Below are 21,774 nucleotides of genomic sequence, written 5' to 3'. Positions count from 1 at the left end.
GGGTTTTGTTTTTCAAAAAGAGACGTGAAAAATTCTTGTAAGTGAAAGAGAGATAGAACAAGCCACCATGCTGAAAGAGAAACTGTGAGTGAGGGAGTGACTGGGATCTGGTGATCATCTGGCTTGCAGTTGTCCTTCTTTCACTGATTTGCTCTAGAGAAGCAGTGTGGTCTAATGAAAAAACTCAGGACTAAGAGTCAGGACACCTGGGTTTTAATCCTGGTTTTGCTATTTGCCTGCTGTGTGATCTTGGGTAAGTCACTTAACTTCTCTGTGCCTCAGTTTCTTCATCTTTTAAATGGGGATGAAAATCCTGTTCATTCTTCACCTCGGACTGGGAGTCTCATCTGGGACAGAGACACAGATCAGACTGTATCTGATCTGATTTTATTGTATACATGCCAGTTGAAAAGGGTGAAGACATCCCTTCTACCTCAGAAGGAGTTGAGGAGTCACTGCTGCTGTTCCCTCTAGACTGTAAGCTTGTTTTGGGCAGGGAATATGCCCCTTATATTGTACTCTCCCAAGTGCTTAGTACAGTGCTCTGCATATAATAAACGCTCAGAAATTTTCATTCATTCATTAATCGTATTTATTGAGCACAATTGACTGACTGACTGACAGAGTGGAGCCATCGCTGTTAGGCAGAGCCACCAGTATATTCATTTGCACAGGGCCAGAGCCTCTTACTCTTTTGGGATGATCGAGAAATTTAGAAGGGACGTCCTGGCCGAGAGCCTCCATAAAGCTGATAGATCTGTGATTCTGGGTGGCGATGATGATGGTATTTGTTAAGAGCTTACTATGTGCCATGCACTGTTCTAAGCACTGGGGTAGATACAATCAATCAATCAATCAATCAATCACATTTATTGAGCACTTACTATGTGCAGAGCACTGTACTAAGCGCTTGGGAAGTACAAATTGGCAACATATAGAGACAGTCCCTACCCAACAGTGGGCTCACAGTCTAAAAGGGGGAGACAGAGAACAAAACCAAACATACTAACAAAATAAAATAAATAGAATAGATATGTACAAGTAAAATAAATAAATAAATAAATAGAGTAATAAATATGTACAAACATATATACATATATACAGGTGCTGTGGGGAAGGGAAGGAGGTAAGATGGCGGGGATGGAGAGGGGGATGAGGGGGAGAGGAAGGAAGGGGCTCAGTCTGGGAAGGCCTCTTGGAGGAGGTGAGCTCTCAGCAGGGCCTTGAAGGGAGGAAGAGAGCTAGCTTGGCGGATGGGCAGAGGGAGGGCATTCCAGGCCCGGGGGATGATGTGGGCCGGGGGTCGATGGTGGGACAGGCGAGAACGAGGTACGGTGAGGAGATTAGCGGCGGAGGAGCGGAGGGTGCGGGCTGGGCTGTAGAAGGAGAGAAGGGAGGTGAGGTAGGAGGGGGCGAGGTGATCAGGTTGTCCCATGAGGGGAATCACAGCCTCAATCCTCATTTTACAGATGAGGTAATTGCGGCACAGAGATGTTGAGTGACTTGCCCAAGGTCACACAGCAGACAAATGGCAGAGCCAGAATTAGAGCCCATGACCTCTGACTCCCAAGTCCGGGCTCTTGCCACTCGGCCATGCCTGGGTCTCAGCCACACTCCTGAGCAGTCTCTGCCCATGGAGGGATCAATGCCCCAATTTCTGGTTCAACATTTCATTTCAAGCCTGTGTGCACCCGCCATGCCCCATAACTGCACACTCCCTTTCCCGTTGTAAGTGCTGGGAGGCTCAGATGGGCGGAGGCAAGTTTGGCAGGAACACATCACATGCTTCTGCTCTCCCATGCCTGGACATTGCTCCCCAGAAGGAGTCTCAGTCCCAGGATTTTCTAGGATGGGCTCTCTCAAATCTTCTGAGGTGCCATAGCTGGGAACCCGTACCAATCTTCTTCCATGTACACAGCAGATTCGGTGGTACAGTGTCCCTGAGGCAGTGCCCACAGACGCTACCATGTTTGTAGTAATAGTAGTAGTAATGATAATAATAATAAATTATTAGTAGTACAGTGCTCTGCATACAATAAGCGCTCAGAAATTTTCATTCATTCATTAATTGTATTTATTGAGCACAATTGACTGACTGACTGAGTGGAGCCATTGCTGTTATGGTATTTGTTAAGTGCTTACTCTATGCCAAGCACTGTTCTAAGCTCCGGGGTAGATACAGTAGATGGGGCAGACACAGTCCCTTTCCCACATGGGGCTCTTAGTCTTAACGCTTCTTCCTCCTCCTGTTCCTATTCTTCTAGACTGAGCCTGTTGTTGGGTAGAGATTGTCTCTATTTGTTGCTGAATTGTACTTTCCAAGCCCTTAGTACAGTGCTCTGCATGTAGTAAGGGCTCAGTAAATACAATTGAATGAATTTTACAGATGAGGTAACTGAGACCCAGAGAAGTGAAGTGACTTGCCCAGTGTCACACAGCAGACATATGGCGGAGCCAGAATTAGAACACACATCCTCTGACTTCTAGGGCCGTGCTCTTTCCACTGGTCATACTGCTAATAGTAGCAGTAGTAGTAATAGGCTTTACTGAACGTCCTCTTGGTGCTGTGCACTGTACTAGGCATTTGGGAAATACAGAATAACTAAGTGGCGTTTTCCCTGTCCACACATGCTAATAGGAAAGACAAACATAAAATAACTTATGATTCTATCCAAATAAATAAATTGAGTGGACATGTATCCTGGGTTACCAAAGAGTGTGTCATTTCATTCTCCGGTGCTAGAGATGACTGAAAGGATGGTATACCTCAGGGTATTTATAGGGGAATTGATTGGGGAAATTTGTTGGAGGAGGTGGGATTTTAGGAGGGATTTGAAATGTGGGGAGAGCTACAGTCTCTCTGATGTTAGGAGGGAGGGAGTTCCAGCTTGGGTGTTTATGGGCAGCAATATGAGTGAGCAAGCAGAGGTGGGCAAGTCGAGAGCAAGGTACAGCTAATTGTTTTGGCTTGGAGGGAGTCAAGATAGTAGGTCGGGAAAGAGTGGTTGAAGGGGGAAGGTAGGTAAGATGGGGCCAAATCATGGAGAGCCTTATAGTCATTTGTGAGGAGTTTTTGTTTGATGCAAGGAGACACAAGGGGCCAGTGGAGGGTTCTGAGATGAGATGAGATGGAGAAATGCTTCAGGATAATGATCAGTGCAGCAGAGGGGGAAGAGGCTGGAGTCTGGAGGACCCCCGAGGAGGTTATTAGTATCATTAGTATTATTATTATTATTGAATGGTATTTGTTAAATGCTTAATATGTACCAAATGCTTAATATGAGAAGCAGCGTGGCTCAGTGGAAAGAGCACGGGCTTTGGAAACCCCAGCTCCACCAATTGTCAGCTATGTGACTTTGGGCAAGTCACTTCACTTCTCTGGGCCTCAGTTACCTCATCTGTAAAATGGGGATTAAGACTGTGAGCCCCCTGTGGGACAACCTGATCACCTTGTAACCACCCCAGCGCTTAGAACAGTGCTTTGCACATAGTAAGTGCTTAATAAATTCCATCATCATCATTATTATTATTACCAAGCACTGCTCTAAGCGCTGGGGTAGATACAAGATGGTCTAGTTGGACACAGTCCCTGCCCCTCATCAAGATCACATGATCTCAACATGTCGAAGACTGAACTCCTTGTCTTCCCTCCCAAACCTTGCCCTCTCCCTGACTTTCCCATCTCTGTTGACGGCACTACCATCCTTCCCGTCTCACAAGCCCGCAACCTTGGTGTCATCCTCGACTCCGCTCTCTCATTCACCCCTCACATCCAAGCCGTCACCAAAACCTGCCGGTCTCAGCTCCGCAACATTGCCAAGATCCACCCTTTCCTCTCCATCCATACTGCTACCCTGCTCATTCAAGCTCTCATCCTATCCCGTCTGGACTACTGCATCAGCCTTCTCTCTGATCTCCCCTCCTCGTGTCTCTCCCCACTTCAATCCATACTTCACGCCGCTGCCTGGATTATTTTTGTCCAGAAACGCTCTGGGCATATTACTCCCCTCCTCAAAAATCTCCAGTGGCTACCAATCAATCTGCGCATCAGGCAGAAACTCCTCAGCCTGGGCTTCAAGGCTGTCCATCCCCTCCCCCCTGCACCTCACCTCCCTTCTCTCCTTCTCCAGCCCAGCCCGCACCCTCCGCTCCTCTGCCGCTAATCTCCTCACCGTACCTCGTTCTCGCCTGTCCCACTATCGACCCCCGGCCCACGTCATCCCCCAGGCCTGGAATGCCCTCCCTCTGCCCATCTGCCAAGCTAGCTCTCTTCCTCCCTTCAAGGCCCTACTGAGAGCTCACCTCCTCCAGGAGGCCTTCCCAGACTGAGCCCCTTCCTTCCTCTCCCCCTCGTCCCCCTCTCCATCCCCCCCATCTTACCTCCTTCCCTTCCCCACAGCACCTGTATATATGTATATATGTTTGTACATATTTATTACTCTATTTATTTATTTATTTTACTTGTACATATCTATTCGATTTATTTTATTTTGTTAGTATGTTTGGTTTAGTTCTCTGTCTCCCCTTTTAGACTATGAGCCCACTGTTGGGTAGGGACTGTCTCTATATGTTGCCAATTTGTACTTACCAAGAGCTTAGTACAGTGCTCTGCACATAGTAAGCGCTCAATAAATGCGATTGATGATGATGATGATCACAGTTGAAGTAGAAGGGAGAATAGCTATTCATCCCTCATTTTAAAGATGAGGAAACTGAGGCACAGAGAAGTTGTCACTTGTCCAAGGTCATGCAGCTGGCCTGTGGGAAAGCTGGAATAAGAACCCAGGACATCGGACTCCCAAGCCCATACTCTTTCCATAGACCTCTTTGCTTACCAGAGGCTAATGGAGTAGTCTAGCCAAGACAAGACCAGAGGTTGTACCAGGGTGGTAGCAGTTTGGGTAGAGATGAATGAATGAATGAATCAATCAATCAAATTTATTGAGCACTTACAGTGTGCGGAGCACTCTACTAGATGCTTTAGATAGTGCAATACCCTGACTCAGTCCTCTTTTCCTTTTCTTTAACTCACCTCTTTGTCGCCCTGACTAGCTCCCTTTATTCACCCCCACCTCCCAGTCCCAGAGCACTTATTTACATATCTATAATATATTTATTTATATTAATGCCTCCCTCTCCAGACTGTAAGCTGATTTTGGGGCAGGGAATCTGTCTGTTATGTTGTTATAGTGTACTCTCCCAAGAGCTTAATACAGTACACAATAAGTGCTCAATAAATACAATTGACTGACTGACAAGACAACGTTCTCTGCTTACAACAAGCTTGCAGAATAGAAGGTTAGACAGACATTAAATTAAATTATGGCTACGTACGTAAGTATTGCGGAAGTGAAGGTAGGGTGAATGTCAAGTGCTTAGAGGGTACAGATCCAAATGCATAGGCAATGCAGAGGGGAGGGAGTAGGGGAAATAAGGGCTTAGTCTGGGAAGACCTCTTGGAGGAGGTGTGATTTTAGTAAGGCTTTGAAGATGAGGAGAGTGGTGGTCTGAACTATAAGAAGGGAGGGAGTTCCAGATTCAGGAGATATTGTCCACTGGGCAGTGGACTGGATGCCAGAGTTGACTGATAGGCAAGAGTCAAGGTTGACATGGAAGTTGAGGGTTTCTGGGAAAGAATCTGTGCCGCAGATTGGAATCTTGGAAGGGATCCTGCCTCGCAGAGTCCCTCCACTTTCTTTTCACTTATTTACTTTACAAAGTGATACATGGGTCATGTATCCTTTAGTTCACCATCATTGTATACCTACACACTCATGATTCTTTTATATTTTATATATGTGTGTGTGTGTGTGTGTGTAGATACACATGCCTGATAAAAACAATAATGTTTTTAAAACACAAAAACATAGCCCAGCTTACCCAGTTTGCCAGCCTGTTACTTCATTCTGTCACTTTACATATCTCTCCTGTCTATTTGGAGTATGTGGAACTTACGCATTAAGGGAGCCTGCCTGGATGCAGTTGAGAGAAGTGATGGGCCCCTTTTAAGGCTGAGAGCATGATAGTGAAAATCACTCTGCCAGCGTGAGAGGATATGATCCTCTCAAAAAACCCGTATCCTATTTGTTATAAATGTAGCATTGCTTTTGCAAGCTTACTACTCCTTGTGGGCTCTTTGGATTCATGCTATAAAGCAAGAACAATTTCCTGAACAGCAAACTTTTGACAAGGGGATGCATCCAATTGAGCACCTGACAGCTTAGTCTTTACAGGACTTTTCCTACCCCTGCTTCCCCAACCTCTCCTGAGTTTAATCAGTGGTATTTATTTAGTGCTTACTGTGTGCAAAGCACTGTACTACATGCTTGGGAGAGTACAGTCAACAGAGTTAGTAGTCATGTTCCCTGCCCACACTGAGTTTACAGTCTAAAGGGGGAGACAGACATTAATAAATGGTGGGGAAATGCAGTCGGTGCAGCAATGGGAAACAGTGAGCAGGAAATGATTCCTCCATGATGCTCTTACATAAGAAAGGGAATTAAGACGTAGGCATCAAGGCCAGGAAATAGATCAGGGCTGGAGATCCAGACTTCTCCATCAGTGCAGGAGGAACAGTTTTGGCAAACTGACCCCTTTTGGGGGTACGTGTATTTCTTGGGGTTGGACTGGGGAAGTTGAATTTCAATGTGGGTTCAACCTGTGGTGCTCTGGTTTCATCCATCCTCTGCCCCTATGAAGAGATGGAACTTGTGTGTTTTCGCAGCAGAGCAACCCTACACTCCTTCCCGACCAAGCTTTTCAGGAAATCGGGAGGAGGTAATGAAATCACAGACAACCCTACCTGGATAATGATAATAATAACGGTAATAATAATAATAATGGTGGTGGTATTTGTTAAGTGTTTGCTTTGTGCCAAGTACTGTACTAAGCACTCAGATAAAAGATAAACAGATTGGACAAGAGTCCCTATCCCTTCGTGGGGCTCACACTCTAATGAGCAGGAAGAGTACGTATTGCATCCCCATTTTACAGATGAGGTAAACTGAAGCAAAGTTAAGTGGAATGCCCACAGATTGACTATCTGGGGTGACGCTTGGGTCTGAAGTAGGAACACGGTGACTAAAGTTGTCGGCAGCTTCAATATGGGGATTTGAAAGAGAAACAGCAATCGAAAAGGGCATTTCAAGCAGGGACCCAAAATGTGCCTTTATGGCATTGAACCCAGAGGTTAGAACAGGCTTAGAAGCACTTAGACACATGATAAGTGCTTAACAAATACCATAAAAAGAGCCTCTTGCTACAGAAGAGGCCTAATAGAAATAACATGTTTCCACCCCCTTCCCTCAAGGGGAACAGAATGTCCTATTTCGAGCTCACCTATTGAAGGAAATGACTTTTTCCATGGATCCCAGCAGCCTGTCAGGAGTTTGAATTACATCAGCTCAAGTGAGTGCCTCATTTCCAAGAGGAAGTCCAATTCAGGGCCCACTATTTCTAGACTGTGAGCCCTTTGTTGGGTAGGGACCGTCTCTATATGTTACCAACTTGTACTTCCCAAGCGCTTAGTACAGTGCTCTGCACACAGTAAGCACTCAATAAATACGATTGAATGAATGAAAATGAAGCCTAAAGTGTAATCTCAGCAAGTCTGAACCGCATTGGGCCCCCATTTGCTGGTCAGCCCTGGGCCCTGACCTGTGCGTTCCGCTTCTGTTGCAGAGGTACCCTCAGCCCCGGGGCCAGAAGAAAAAGAAAGTGGTCAAGTACGGGATGGGCGGCATGATCATTGTGTTGCTGATTTGCATCGTCTGGTTCCCCCTGCTCTTCATGTCTTTGATCAAATCTGTGGCTGGAGTCACCAACAAGCCTCTGGATGTGTCCATCACAATCACTCTGGGTGGTTACCAGGTAACAAACGGGCAAGGGCATTCGCTCAATATCTTGTCCTTGATTCTACCTTAGTGCTTAGGACAGCACTTGACATATGATAATTGGCTAATAAATACTATCATGTTCCAACTCACCCCCAGAACATAAGCAAAGTCTTGCTGAGTCAGACTGATGGCTCATCCACTCTGTCTCTGACAGCGTTTTGAGGAATCATGTGATCATTTCCCACCTGGACATCTTTACTAATATATAGGGATGCTCCATGGAACATTCCCTTCTTTCCTTCTCCATCCCCAAACTGCCTTCTTGTAACCCATTCTAGATCCTTGGTGATGAAATAATCCAAACCCCTCTTGGACATACTGATGTTTTTAGCCTGTCCAGATGTCTGGAGCAGCAGATTCCATATGCTTCCCAACCCTGAATAAAGAACTACTTTCTTTTAATCCTATATCACTTCTGATGAGCACCACATCCTGGAGTCCTTTGGAGCACACTTTGCGGACTGTTGACATTTGAGGGAAGAGAGGGAGGGGTTCTTTGGTCATGATCAATGTTTTACTTGTTAAATATTGCCTTGACCCAAAATACTTAAAGAGAGGAACAGTGAGAAAGAATGAATTCACCTCAGAATATATCAGCTAGAGTCAATGAAAACATCACAAAAGGTTGAAGTGTTTGTAAGGTATGTAGGCTGAACAGTTAGTTTGATTTTGAACCCTCAAATTGGCATAGTTCCTTTAGCCCAGAGGGCTGGGAGGATTTCTGGGAGTTGGGAATGGCCTTGTCAGGGCTTGGGAATGCCTGTGGCTATTAAGAGAAATGTGATCCTGTTGTTTTTGTTTTCTAGCCTATATTCACAATGAGTGCTCAACAGAGCCAGCTGAAAGATATGAATGGAACCGACTTCAGAAGATTCATGAGAGGTTTTTCAGGGAAAGCCGTAAGTGTATGCCTACAGTTGCCTTCTTCTAGCTGAGACCTGTGAGGCAAAATAGTTCCCCACAGAGTCTCCCACCGGGAAATATTCCTGTTTCTTGTTACTGGGCCTGAGTCTCTGAACACCATAGCCACTATAATATTCTGGGGTTCCCTTCTGGGTTCTTTTCTCTTCTTTCCTCTCTTTCCTGCCTATCTTTCCTTCTCACACCTTATAGCTCTGCTGCACTTTCTCTTCCTGCCCCTGGAGACCTGGCCCTGTCTGATTGCCCCTGGGAATCCTGCCTGTTTTCTTCCTCTACTGGCCTCTTTAACATTTCACTCCATCAGCTTCTTCTCTGGCTTTCAGTTCTGTCTTTGGTCAGCTGTCTCTCTCTCTCCTGGACTTTCAGGGTATGCCCACTCACGCAGAAGATTCGGCATCAGGAGCGAAGGGTATTACTTGTAGAGACTTAAATGCCTGAACATTAATGTCCTCAGGACACCATTTGATTAGAGACCAGTATCTCCCCCATTTAGCACCCCTGAGTTCAGCGCCTGGTTAGCTTGGTTGGGCTTGAGTGCAGTCAGACCTGGCCTGATCATGAGCTTGCTGGATTTGGGGAGCAGACTCAGACTAGTGAATTGAACCCTAAATGGGAGCCCCGAGGTCAGACTTCTAATAATCAGTGATCTTTATGGAGCCCTGACTCTGTACAGACCACTGTACTAAGCCCTTGAGAGAGTATAACAGAGTTGGAAGACATATTCCCCACTTAGAAGGAGCTCGCAGTCTAGAGGACTAGCCTTCTTGAACGGCTCTGGGTAAAATGGGGAGAGTGATAGAAACCCCTCCCAGATATGTCACTTAAGACTGTGAGCCCACTGTTGGGTAGGGACCGTCTCTGTATGTTGCCAACTTGTACTTCCCAAGCGCTTAGTACAGTGCTCCGCACACAGTAAGCGCTCAATAAATATGATTGATTGACTGATTGATGTCACTGGGATAATTGATACAGAATATGTGAAAGGAGGGACGATTCAATAGAAAACCAAGTTAGATTATTATCACTGTAAATGGACTGCTTTGAAGAAATGCACTTCATTTGCTTAAAGGAGTTCACATGAGCAGCCAACAGCCCCTCAAAACTCCTGACCCTTCAAAGCAAAAATGTCCCTCCCTCCCCTATGGGTTTCCCCCCCGGATAAGGAAGAGCTTCTCTACCACATTTTGCTGCGCCTATTGTTTCTTCGCAGTGACACTGCCCAGACTGTGCCCCCCTCCTCCCCTCATCCCCCAGCCCGGGGAAACTAGGGGCCATCAAGAACCTTTGCTCCACCCCTCTGGGAAATGGTGCTGGAGGAATAGAGGCAGCCACTAGCCACCTCACCCCAGCCCAGAACTCTCTTACATTTCTGAGGCCACCCCCGGTCTGGGTCATTGCTGACTGCAGAGTCCACTGGATCCTGGCCCACAGTTCATCTGTCAGGGCCAGTTTAGGAGCTGAATTGGGTGAGCGGAGGTATCCCCATCTGCAGTTCCCAAAGACTCATGGTTCATGATGTGGGAACTGCGAGGGGAGAACCAAGTTCAATGTCCCTCCTTCCTAGAGAAACCGCTGGCATATTTGGTAGTCCTTCCCTGTATGCACAAGGAGGACTTGAAAGCTTATTCTGAATATTATCTGGAAATCTTAAATCATGGTGAATTTCCCACTTCTCATCACCCTGTAGCTTTAGGGCAGGGATTGGTCATTCTGCTGGAGGCCAAACAGGCCAGGCTTCATAATAATTATGGTACGTGTTAAGCGCTTACAATGAGTCAGACACTGTACTAAGCTCTAGGGTGGATACAGGCAAATCGGGTTGGATGCAGTCCCTGTCCCACATGGGGCTCACAGTCTCAATCCCCTTTTTGCAGATGAGGGAACTGAGACACAGAGGAGTTAAGTGACTTGCCCAAGGTCACACAGAAGACAAGTAGAAGAGCCAGAATTAGAACCTATGATCTTCTGACTTCCTGTCCTGTGCTTTATCCGCTACGCCATCCTGCTCTTCAAATAGAAATGCTATTTTTAACGTCAAATGTTGCTCTTAATAGAAAGACAGCTCAATCTACTTGGTCTGGGAGAAGCAGTGTGATCTAATGGTTAGAACACAGGCCTGAGAGCCAGAAGGACCTGGGTTCTAATCCCAGCTCTGCCACTTGTCTGCTGTGTGACATTGAGCAAGTCACTTAGCTTCTCTGTGTCTGTTACTTCATCTGTAAAATGGGAATTAGGACTATGAGCTCCATGTGGGGCATGGACTGTGTCCACTCTGATGAGCCTATATCTGCCCCAGCACTTGGTATAGTCTGAAAGAGTTTAAATACCAAAAAAAAAAAAAAAATTGCTCACTAAATCAGGGTAATTCCTCTGAATTTGGGTAATTCCTCTCCCTTTCACCTTAGAACACTAACCCCTTCTCTCTCTGTGTTGACAGACTGCATTGCAATTTCTGGAGAACTATGGTGTGGAAGACATAACAATAGTGGAACTGGAAGGGAATTCAAATTCGCTGTGGACCATCAGCCCTCCCAGTAGGCAGAAAATGATAGAAGGGCTCAAGGATCTTGATAACGCCTTCACTCTGGTCTTTTCTTGGAGCATTCAGAGGTAACTGGGACAGTGAAAGCCATCAGCTCTTGGAAGACTAGCCAAAGCCCAGGACAATATTTTCTGCCAGTCAGGGTAGCTCCCACTTTCCCTGTTACATTCTGCTCTCCCATTCTCTCCCAGAGTTCTCCCTGGCATTCAGGAATGGTCAGAGTTGGGCTCAGAAAGACGTAGTTTGGACTGATAACCCCCAGGACATCAAGACAAGGCAGTGAGCATTTAAGAAAATATTGGAGAAATTGTTTTGAGTTTCGTCTTGGCTTGGAAAGCCCATTCTCTGATGTCATTTTTAGCAATGAACCTCAATTTTTCTCCATGGCTGCTTCACTCCAGGATCACTAGAAGATAAGAGCTCAAGCACTTTCAATATTAAAAACCCTTCAGTAGGTCTGCAAGACATTCCTGATTCAAGTCCCACAACTTCTGTTTTAAAAAGTGTGTAGAAACAAATGAACCCAACGGCTTTTGTGAGACTTTCTAGGTACCCTAATTGTGACATAATAAGCTGAACAGAAACAAGGCAGTGGACTCTGGGTGAGTTAGAACCCTACACAAGGTAGTATTCGCACTCCAAGCCTGACTGTAATGCATTTGGACCAAACTGTTTGTGACCCTGAAAGCACATCAAGGAAGCTCAGCCTTGTATTTGGGGCTACCATTCATTCAATCATATTTCATTCAGTCGTATTTATTGAGCACTTACTGTGTGCAGAACACTGTACTACCATCATGGGCTGCTGAGAATTCTTATGTGCTCAGATGTCTCATGAAGTGAATCTGGAGTACTGCCATCTACCTTGGGCTTGCTTCCTGTTCAACAGCTCCACAGCTCCTACACCACGGACCAAAGAAACAATTTACAAGTGGCTGTGGAACTGTCAAAACCCAGAATGAAGCCAGCCATTCCAACAGAACGCCAGACTGTGGGGCCTATTAAGGTCTGAGGTCCAGACTCTGTTTCATGTTCATGACTATTGGAGTCTGATGAAGCGTCTTTCTCCGGAGATCAAAACTGGGACCACTTAACTGTATCAATCAATCAGTAGTATTTATTGAGCGCGTTTATTATGTGCAGAGCACTGGGGGAGTATAATGCAATGGAATTGGCAGACATATTCTGTATAATCCCAAAATTTAGTATTTAGGGATCAAAATTTAGTATTTAGGGCAACCTAGGAAAATATGGGATTAAATACTCCAACCTGTGAAGGCTCCAGCAACCAAGGCTGAACCATTATCCCAATCAAGCTAAGGACTGAGATCGGAATTTAATCAGTTCCACAAATTGGAAAGGATCATGACAGAAAACACTAAAATGGAGGTTTACACGGTAATATTTAAAGCCACTGCCAGGGTCTTGCTGATTAGCCGTTGAATAGAAGACAGGCCCCATATTCTGTTTCTATGTGGATGCCTGGGAGCACTGTCTGGAGACAGAGTTCAGTCTAAAATTAACCCCCAAATAAAGGTGTCCTTGCTTTCCTTAAACCCCGGGCACTGCTAAATCGAGAGACATGCTTTACCACATGAAACTCTCCTTTGCCCAGACCTCAGGGGAGCAGATAAGCAGGCAGTTCACCACAGCAAGCCCAGGAATACCTGCCTGCCTCATCCTAGCTTCTTCTTCAGCAGCACTTTAGATCCTTCTTGGTATTTGGGGAATTGTTTATTGATGACTTGTAGCTTTTTCTTTCCTACAGATTTCAATCCCTTTTGGCCCAGTTCTTCCCCAATTGGGCCTTGTTCTCATCTTGTGTAAGTCCATGAGAGGAAGTCAAGTTAGACTGAAGCTGGTGATGGCTCTATGAGGGTGGGGGGGGAGAGGATATTAATATTCATGTTACTAATATTAATGATAATGATGATGATGATAAGAATAGGTCCTTTGCCACCACGAGCAGTAGTAGAAGCAGCAGCATGGAGCAGGTATTCAGGAGGGCTCCTAGCCTCTTTCCCTATTCTTAGTGAGACTCAGTTTGACCAGAAGGGAAGCCAGTCTGGAGGGAGCATGGCCTAGAAGCCAAGGATAGCATTGTTGTCACAGGTGGCTCAGGACCCCAGGGAAAGCCAAAAAAAAATAGACTATAAGCCCATGACAGAGGCACTGTGTCCAACTTGAATAACTTGTATCTACCCCAGAGCTTAAAACAGTGCTTGACACATAGTAAACACTTAGCAAAGACCACAGTAATAATAACGATAGTAATAAAAAGCCTGGGGTATGGAAGAATTTTGTCGGCCTAATAGTTTGGAGTTAAACTACTAGAAAAAATCAGTTTTCTTATTTGGGTAATCCATTTAGTGCCTTCTTTTCACAGGAATCTCAGTCTTGGTGCAAAAGCTGAAATAGCATCGGATAAACTTTCTTTCAATATGCAGAATGAAACCCGGCTCAAAATAGCCAGCATGATGTCTGAAACAAATCCAAAAGAAGAGGAGAAACCAGTGTACGTTTGTCTTCCTTTTCTCCGTGGTTAGGCAATCAGACACTTCCCTTCAAGAAAATAATGGCCATCAGGGTGTGGGATTATTTTTGTGAGGACATCCCTATAGCTAAACTGTCTCCAGAAAGGACAAGATCCATGACTGCTTCCATTAATTAGTCAATCAATCAGTAGTATTTTTTGAGACTCTCCAAGTGGAGAGAATTTTACTAAGCACTTGGAAGAGCAAAATGGAGTTATGAGGCACAATTCCTGTTCTCAGAGATTTTATAATTTAGCTAGGGAAAGCGACACAAAATAATTATATATAGGAAGGAAAATGCAAATAGAAAACTGGATACATGGATGAGTAACTGCTTAAATAGTAGATTGTGTAAATATGCATGTACAGAAGTGCTACTGGGTAGACAGGAGGAGGGCTACTGGTGGTAGCTAGGTGGGGAATCTTGAGTTGAAGTTAGGAGGCCATGTATTGGGGAGAAGAAACATTTATCGGAAAAGTCCCCTGAAGAAGGTGGGAATTTCCGAAAGACTTTGAAGATGAAGAGAGCTGTAGTCTGGAGGACTTTGAAGATAGATTGTGTAAGTGCATGCACAGAAGTGCTACTGGGTAGCCAGAAGGAGGATTGCTGGTTGTTACGTGGGGAGTCCTGAGTTTTAGTTAAGAAGATGTGTACTGGGGAGTAGACACATTAATCAGAAAAGTCTCCTGGAGAAGGTGGGATTTTCATAGGACTTAGAAGTGGGGAGAACTTAGAAGTGGCCTGGAGGACTTAGAAGAAGAGTAAGTCTGAGGCACTAGGAAAGGTGGGAGCAAGCAATTGGAGGTGGGAGGGTCAAAAATGGGGCATAGTGAGATGATGGCCTGGAGAAGAGCAGAGTGAGGGCTGGTGTGTCGTGGGAGAAGAATGGATACATAGGAAGGAGAGAGTGGATTGAATGTTGTGAAACCAACGATTAGGAGTTTCTATTTGATGCATGGAAGAATGGGTAAGCATTTATGGTTTTAAAGGAATAGAGAGATGTAGGGCAGAATGACACAAATAAATGATGTGCACAGTCAAGTGGAATAAAACCTGAAGAGGAGAGAGTATGGATGCAGCAGTAATATTACTACTACTACTACTACTATTACTACTGCTTCTACTATCAGTAGTATTTATTGAACAATTGCTGTGTTAGGAGCTCTGTTCTAAGTGCTTGGGAGATCACAGTACAACAGAGTTGGTAGAAATGGTCCCTGCCACAAGCGAGAGAACACTTCAAAAGATACCCAAGAAATCTGCACCATTTCTCTGGGTAAAATAGTAATGAAGGATTTAAGCTGGGCAGCTGGAATTTATGAACAAAGGAGAGTGTAAAAGATCGACAGAGAAACAACCCCTTTAAATTCGGAATTGGTCAGGCCTTTGTGAGAATAACCAGGTCCAATCTAGAGTCCTACACCTTAAGGGATGACATGAATGAATAGATGACCATTTGAGGTGGCTGACACATTGATGAGATAGGTTTTTGGAGTTAATCAGGGAAGACTTGTTGGAAGAGGTGGGATTTTAGGAGGGTTTAGAAGGTGGGGAACTGTGATTTGCCAGATTATGCTGGGGAAGGAGTGTCGGACTAGGGGAACAGAGTGAGCCAGGGTTGGAGTCAGGGGAGTCAAGAGCAAGGTACGTCTAGAAGGTTGACTTGGGAGGAACAGAGAGCAAGCTGCAGAGTAGCAGGTGAAGAAAGGGGAGAGTTGGTGGAGTGCTTTGAAGGTAATCATGAGGAGCTTTTTCATGATGCAGAATGAAATGGCATGACATGAGGAGAGGGGAGATGTGAGATGAGTAACGTTTCAAGAAGATGATCCTATAGCAGGGTATAGTATAAATTCGAAGGGGGAGGAATTGGAGGCAGGGAGACCAGAGAGGAGGCCCATTATGACAGCAGAAATCTGGTTTAGAGGACAAGTTCTTCATCTGGACAAATGGCCCCTTTGCCTCCGTCTTCAGTTCCTGCCCTGAGGAAGCAACTTCAGGAGAGTAGATCTTAGCTGAGTAAATCATTATTGATGACTTTCTTTTTCCTTTCCTCATAGGGACCTAGGCCCTATCTACCCTTATTACCTCAAAGCACCAAGTGATTCCAACACAAAACCCATAAAGCAGCTCCTGGATGGTAAGCATGAAATGGCGGTAGCCCCAGTGCACTGTGGATGCCCCAGGGAGGGTTTATGGATGAGCTGAACAATGGCCTGCCCTAGAAGAAGGACCATGACCTAGTGGAAAGAACTCTATCCTACTCTATCCTAATCCTCCTCGACCTCTCAGCTGCCTTCGACACTGTGGACCACCCCCTTCTCCTCAACACGCTATCCAACCTTGGCTTCACAGACTCTGTCCTCTCCTGGTTCTCCTGTTATCTCTCCGGCCATTCATTCTCAGCCTCTTTTGCAGGCTCCTCCTGCCCCTCCCATCCCCTTACTGTAGGGGTTCCTCAAGGGTCAGTTCTCGGTCCTCTTCTGTTCTCTATCTACACTCACTCCCTTGGTGAACTCATTTGCTCCCACAGCTTCAACTATCATCTCTATGCTGATGACACCCAAATCTATATCTCTGCCCCTGCTTTCTCTCCCTCCCTTCAGGCTCGCATCTCCTCCTGCCTTCAAGACATCTCCATCTGGATGTCTGCCCACCATCTAAAACTCTATATGTCCAAGACTGAACTCCTTATCTTCCCTCCCAAACCCTGCCCTCTCCATGACTCTCCCATCACCGTTGATGGCATTACCATCCTTCCCATCTCACAGGCCCGCAACCTTGGTGTCATCCATGACTCTACTCTCTCGTTCATCCCTCACATCCAGTCCATCACCAAAAACTGCCGGTCTCACCTCCGCAACATCGCCAAGATCCGCCCTTTCCTCTCCATCCAAACTACTACCCTGCTGGTTCAATCTCTCATCCTATCCTGACTGGATTACTGCATCAGCCTCCTCTCTGATCTCCCATCCTCCTGTCTCTCCCCATTTCAGTCTATACTTCACGCTGCTGCCCGTATCATCTTTGTGCAGAAACGCTCTGGGCATCTTACTCCCCTCCTCTAAAATCTCCAGTGGCTACCAATCAACCTACGCATCAGGCAAAAACCCCTCACTCTTGGCTTCAAGGCTCTCCATCACCTTGCCCCCTCCTACCTCACCTCTCTTCTTTCCTTCTACAGCCCAGCCCATACCCTCCGCTCCTCTGCTGCTAACCTCCTCACTGTGCCTCATTCTCGCCTGTCCCGCCGTCGACCCCCAGCCCACGTCCTCCCCCTGGCCTGGAATGCCCTTCCTCTGCACATCCCCCAAGCTAGCTCTCTTCCTCCCTTCAAAGCCCTACTGAGAGCTCACCTCCTCCAGGTGGCCTTCCCAGACTGAGCCCCCTCCTTCCTCTCCCCATCCCCCTTGCCCTACCTCCTTCCCCTCCCCACAGCACCTGTATATATGTTTGTGCAGATTTATTACTCTATTTATTTTACTTGTACATATTTACTATTCTATTTATCTTATTTTGTTAATATGTTTTGTTTTGTTGTCTGTCTCCCCCTTCTAGACTGTGAGCCCGCTGTTGGGTAGGGACCATCTATATGTTGTGAACTTGTACTTCCCAAGCGCTTAATACAGTGCTCTGCACACAGTAAGCGCTCAATAAATACGACTGAATGAATGAATGAATGAATGAACATGGGACTGGGAGGCAGGAGACGTGGGTTCTAACCCCATTTTTTTTTACGGTATTTGTTAAGCACTTACTATGTGTCAAGAACTGTTTAGATACAAATGAATTAGGTTGGAGACAGTCCCTATCTCACATGGGTCTCAGAGTTACTCAACTTTTCTATGCCTTCGTTTCCTCATCTGTAAATGTGGATTAAATACCTGTTCTCTCATTCCCTTAGACTGGGAACCACAAGGGGAGTGTTGTTGGATCAATCAGGTTTGTATCTACCCCGGTGCCTAGTATAGCAGTTGGCCCATATAAGCACTTAACAAATGCCTGTTAACTTAACAAGGGCTTTTTTATGGTATTTAAGTGCTTACTATGTGCCAAGCACTGTACTAAGTGCTGGGGTAGATACAAGCTAAACAAGTTAGCCACAGTCAGTGTCCCACATGGGGCTCACAGTCTCAGTCCCCAGTTTGCAGATGAGGTACAAAGAAGGGAAGTGACTTGCCTAAAGTCATGCAACAGACAAGTCGTGGAGCCGTGATTAAAACCCAGGCTCTCCTGACTCCCGGGCCTATCATAATAATAATTATTATTATTATTTGGCCAATGGAATGCAGGGAGTACCCATCCAGCATCATCTAGCTCTCCATCATCACCAATGTCATCCGCAGCATGGCCTAGTGGAAAGAGCAGTCAGCAGGCCAAGGAGTCGGAGGTCCTGGATTCTAATCCCAGCTCCGCTACTTCTCTGCTGTGTGACCTTGGGCAAGTCACTTAACTCCTCTGTACCTCAATTTCCTCACCTGTAAAAATGGGGACTAAATCCTACTCCTTCCTACCTAGACTGTGAGCCCCATGTGGGGACAGGGACTGTGTCTAAACTGATAACCTGGTAGCTACCCAATCACTTAGACCAGTGCTTGGCGCTTAGGGAGTACTTAACAAATACCATAATAATTACTACTATTATCAACAAATCTCAAAACTTCATGGGGTTGGGTACTTAAGTGAACCCAGCGAAGACCCTGCCTTTGTCCCCGGAAAGCTTCCAGGGAGCCCATGACCTTTACAGGTACGAGGTACAGTCTTCTAGACTGTGAGCCCACTGTTGGGTAGGGACCATCTCTATATGTTGCCAACTTGTACTTCCCAAGCACTTAGTACAGTGCTCTGCACACAGTAAGCGCTCAATAAATACGATTGACTGAATGAATGAACGAGGAAAAAGACACACCAAGGTGGCAGTCTTTATTCCCCGACAAATATACACCCCTATGGAAGATATTGGGTGTTACTTTTCTTTATTTGCAAAATAGTTACCTTTAAGCGTTGTCATGGCAACACAGTCAATCAATCGACAGTATTTTAGTGACTGCTAAGCCTTCACCTGTGCAGAGCACTTGGAAGAGAACAATAGTAGATACCATTCCTTTCCCCAAAGAGTTTAGCTGGGGACCTTTCCAGATCCATTCGCTGTCAACAGTAGCCAAAACAATGTTATTTGCCAATAACCGTTTGTGGTGACCTGTATTTGTTGGGTTCCTGAGCTAACTTGGTTTTGTCTTCTTCCTTCTCAGATGAACAGTTCATCAACATCACCATTGCTCTGTCCAGAGCCAGCACTGGTTCAGACAACAACAGTGAGTGGTGGATTCTTAACCAGAAAGGGGATACGGTCATGAAACCTAAAACCCAAGAGGGCTTGGAGCTAGTGGTCTTCAGTGACAAAGTGAGCCCTCCCAGCCTGGGCTTCTTAGCCGGCTATGGGTAAGACATCAAGCAGCCCCTATACTCCATCAGTGATATGTGTGTGCGTTTATACATAGTGTGGTAGCTAGAGCACAGGCCTGGGAATCAGAAGGTTGTGGATTCTAATCCTGGCTCTGCCACTTGTCTGCTGTGAGCCTTTGAGCAAGTCACTTCACTTCTTCATAATAATAATAATAATAATAATGTTGGTATTTGTTAAGTACTTACTATGTTCCAAGCAATCAAGCAATGTTCTAAGCACTGAAAGGTAATCAAGGTTGTCTCACGTGGGGCTCACAGTCTTAATCCCCATTTTGCAGATGAGGGAACTGAGGCACAGGGAAGTTAAGTGACTTGCCCAAAGTCACCCAGCTGACAAGTGGTGGAGCCGGGATTCGAACCCATGACCTCAGACTCCCAAGTCTGGGCTCTTTCCACTGAGCCATGCTGCTTCTCATGCCTCAGTCACCTCATCTGTAGAATGGGGACTAAGACTGTGCCCAACCCAATTTGTTCATAGCCACCCCAGGGCTTAACAGTGCCTGGCACACAGTAAGCGCTTAACAAATGCCACAATTATTATTAGTATCATTACGTACCTATATTTTATAGGTATGTACACACACACACACACACATTTAGTAGTAGACGGTAAATTTCACCTATGAGTGTGTGTGAATGGCTGAAAAAGCCACTGTGGGGCCGACAGTCCTGGGCACGTTGGTCACATAGAAAGGTTGGCTCGTGTTGTAGTGCTTGACATTCGTAGCACCTGACCCTGTTTTCTCTTTGAAGAATTGTGGTACTTGTTAAGCTCTTACTGTGTGCTAAACACTCTTCTAAGCGCTGAGGTAGAAACAAGTTAATCAGATTGAACATCTGGGGCTCACAGTCCAAGTGCCCTTGTCACTTTCCATATGAAAGATTTGCTCAAAAAAAGCTCCTCCCTGCCCGCTGGCAATGAGCCATGCTGGCCCTTCTTCAGCAGTGGGCCTTGGTTTTATCCATTCATTCAACCGTATTTATTGAGTGCTTACTGTGTGCAGAGCACTGTAGTAAGCGCTTGGAAAGTACAATTCGGCAAGAAATAGAGACAAGCCCTACCCAACAATGGGCTTACAGTCTAGAAGTGGGGAGACAAAAAGCAAAACAAGTAGACGGCATCAATATAAATAAATAGAATTATAGATGTTCACACATCATTAATAAAATGAATAGAATAATAAATATGTACATATATACACAAGTACTGTGCAGCAGGGAGGTGGGGTAGAGCAGGGGGAGGGAGTGGGGCGATGGGGAGGGAAGGAGGAGCAGCATGAATCAGCGTGGCTCAGTGGAAAGAGCATGGGCTTGGGAGTCAGGGGTCATGGGTTCTAATCCTGGCTCCTGCACTTGTCAGCTGTGTGACTTTGGGCAAGCCTCACGTGGGACAACTTGATCACCTTGTATCTCCCCCAGTGCTTAGAACAGTGTTTTGCATATAGAAAAACCCTTAACAAATACCATCATTATTAGTATTACTATTTGAGAGGGGCTCAGTCTGGGAAGACCCCCTGTCCTTAGAACAGCATGGGTGCCTATAATAATTATAATGATGGCATTTATTAAGCGCTTAAACAGTGCAAAGCACTGTTCTAAGTGCTGGAGAGGTTACAAGGTGATCAGGTTGTCCCTCGTGGGGCTCACAGTCTTAATCCCCATCGGTAACTGAGGCACAGAGAAGATAAGTGACTTACCCAAAGTCATACAGCTGACAGTTGGCAGAGCAGGGATTTGAACTCATGACCTCTGACTCCAAAGGCGGTGCTCTTTCCACTGAGCCATGTTGCTTCTCAGCAGAGGTCCATGCAGCACTCCCTTCTACACCCTAAGCTAGGCAGAAGTGGGGAGAGAATTTGAGCTCCAACTCCACCTCCACTCACCCCCGCAGTGACGGAAACAGAATCCCCAAATATGGGGAGATGATGGGTGAAGGTTACCAGAGTGGATGGGATTGGTCTGGAAAGACTTGGGATTAGGGGGAATTTTTCCTTCAGAGTCCATAGAAAGCAGTTATACCATTTTACTCAATAAGCTAAGAAGAGAAGCAGCCTGGTCTAATGGATAGAGCAAGGGCCTAGGGGTCAGAAGAACCTGGGTTCTAATCCCGGCTCCACCACTTGACTGCCACGTGACGTTGGGCAAGTCATTTCATTTCTCTGTGCCTCAGTTACCTCATCAGTAAAATGGGGCTTGTGAGCCCTATATGCGACATGGACTGTGTCCAATCTGATTAATTCGTATCCTCCCATGCCTGGCACATAGCAAATGCTCAACGGGTACCAGAAAAAAAATAAATTTGCCTTAAGTCCAATTAATATAGTGTTTCCAGTCGAAGTCTCAATTTTAGGAAGTTCCCCTGAACTACTTGGATCTCAATAGTAGGAATTATTTCTGATAACACCATTAACGTGGGTG

The 21,774-nt window shown here is 45.8% G+C and overlaps 1 protein-coding gene across 1 annotated transcript in view; it reads left to right on the top strand.

Annotated features, from left to right (window-relative positions):
- The window catches only part of PIEZO2 (piezo type mechanosensitive ion channel component 2), a 546,102-nt gene that overhangs the window by 522,129 nt on the left and 2,199 nt on the right, over nt 1-21,774 (top strand). The window contains exons 49-54 of the mRNA XM_038746742.1: nt 7,681-7,869; nt 8,702-8,794; nt 11,254-11,426; nt 13,745-13,873; nt 15,951-16,030; nt 19,143-19,332. Of these exons, the coding sequence (XP_038602670.1) occupies nt 7,681-7,869; nt 8,702-8,794; nt 11,254-11,426; nt 13,745-13,873; nt 15,951-16,030; nt 19,143-19,332 (854 nt within the window). The remainder of the gene's footprint in view (nt 1-7,680; nt 7,870-8,701; nt 8,795-11,253; nt 11,427-13,744; nt 13,874-15,950; nt 16,031-19,142; nt 19,333-21,774) is intronic.

This window comes from Tachyglossus aculeatus, chromosome 5 (genome assembly GCF_015852505.1).
Source record: "Tachyglossus aculeatus isolate mTacAcu1 chromosome 5, mTacAcu1.pri, whole genome shotgun sequence".
Lineage (NCBI taxonomy): Eukaryota > Metazoa > Chordata > Mammalia > Monotremata > Tachyglossidae > Tachyglossus > Tachyglossus aculeatus.
This window is presented reverse-complemented; position numbering and strand designations above follow the sequence as displayed.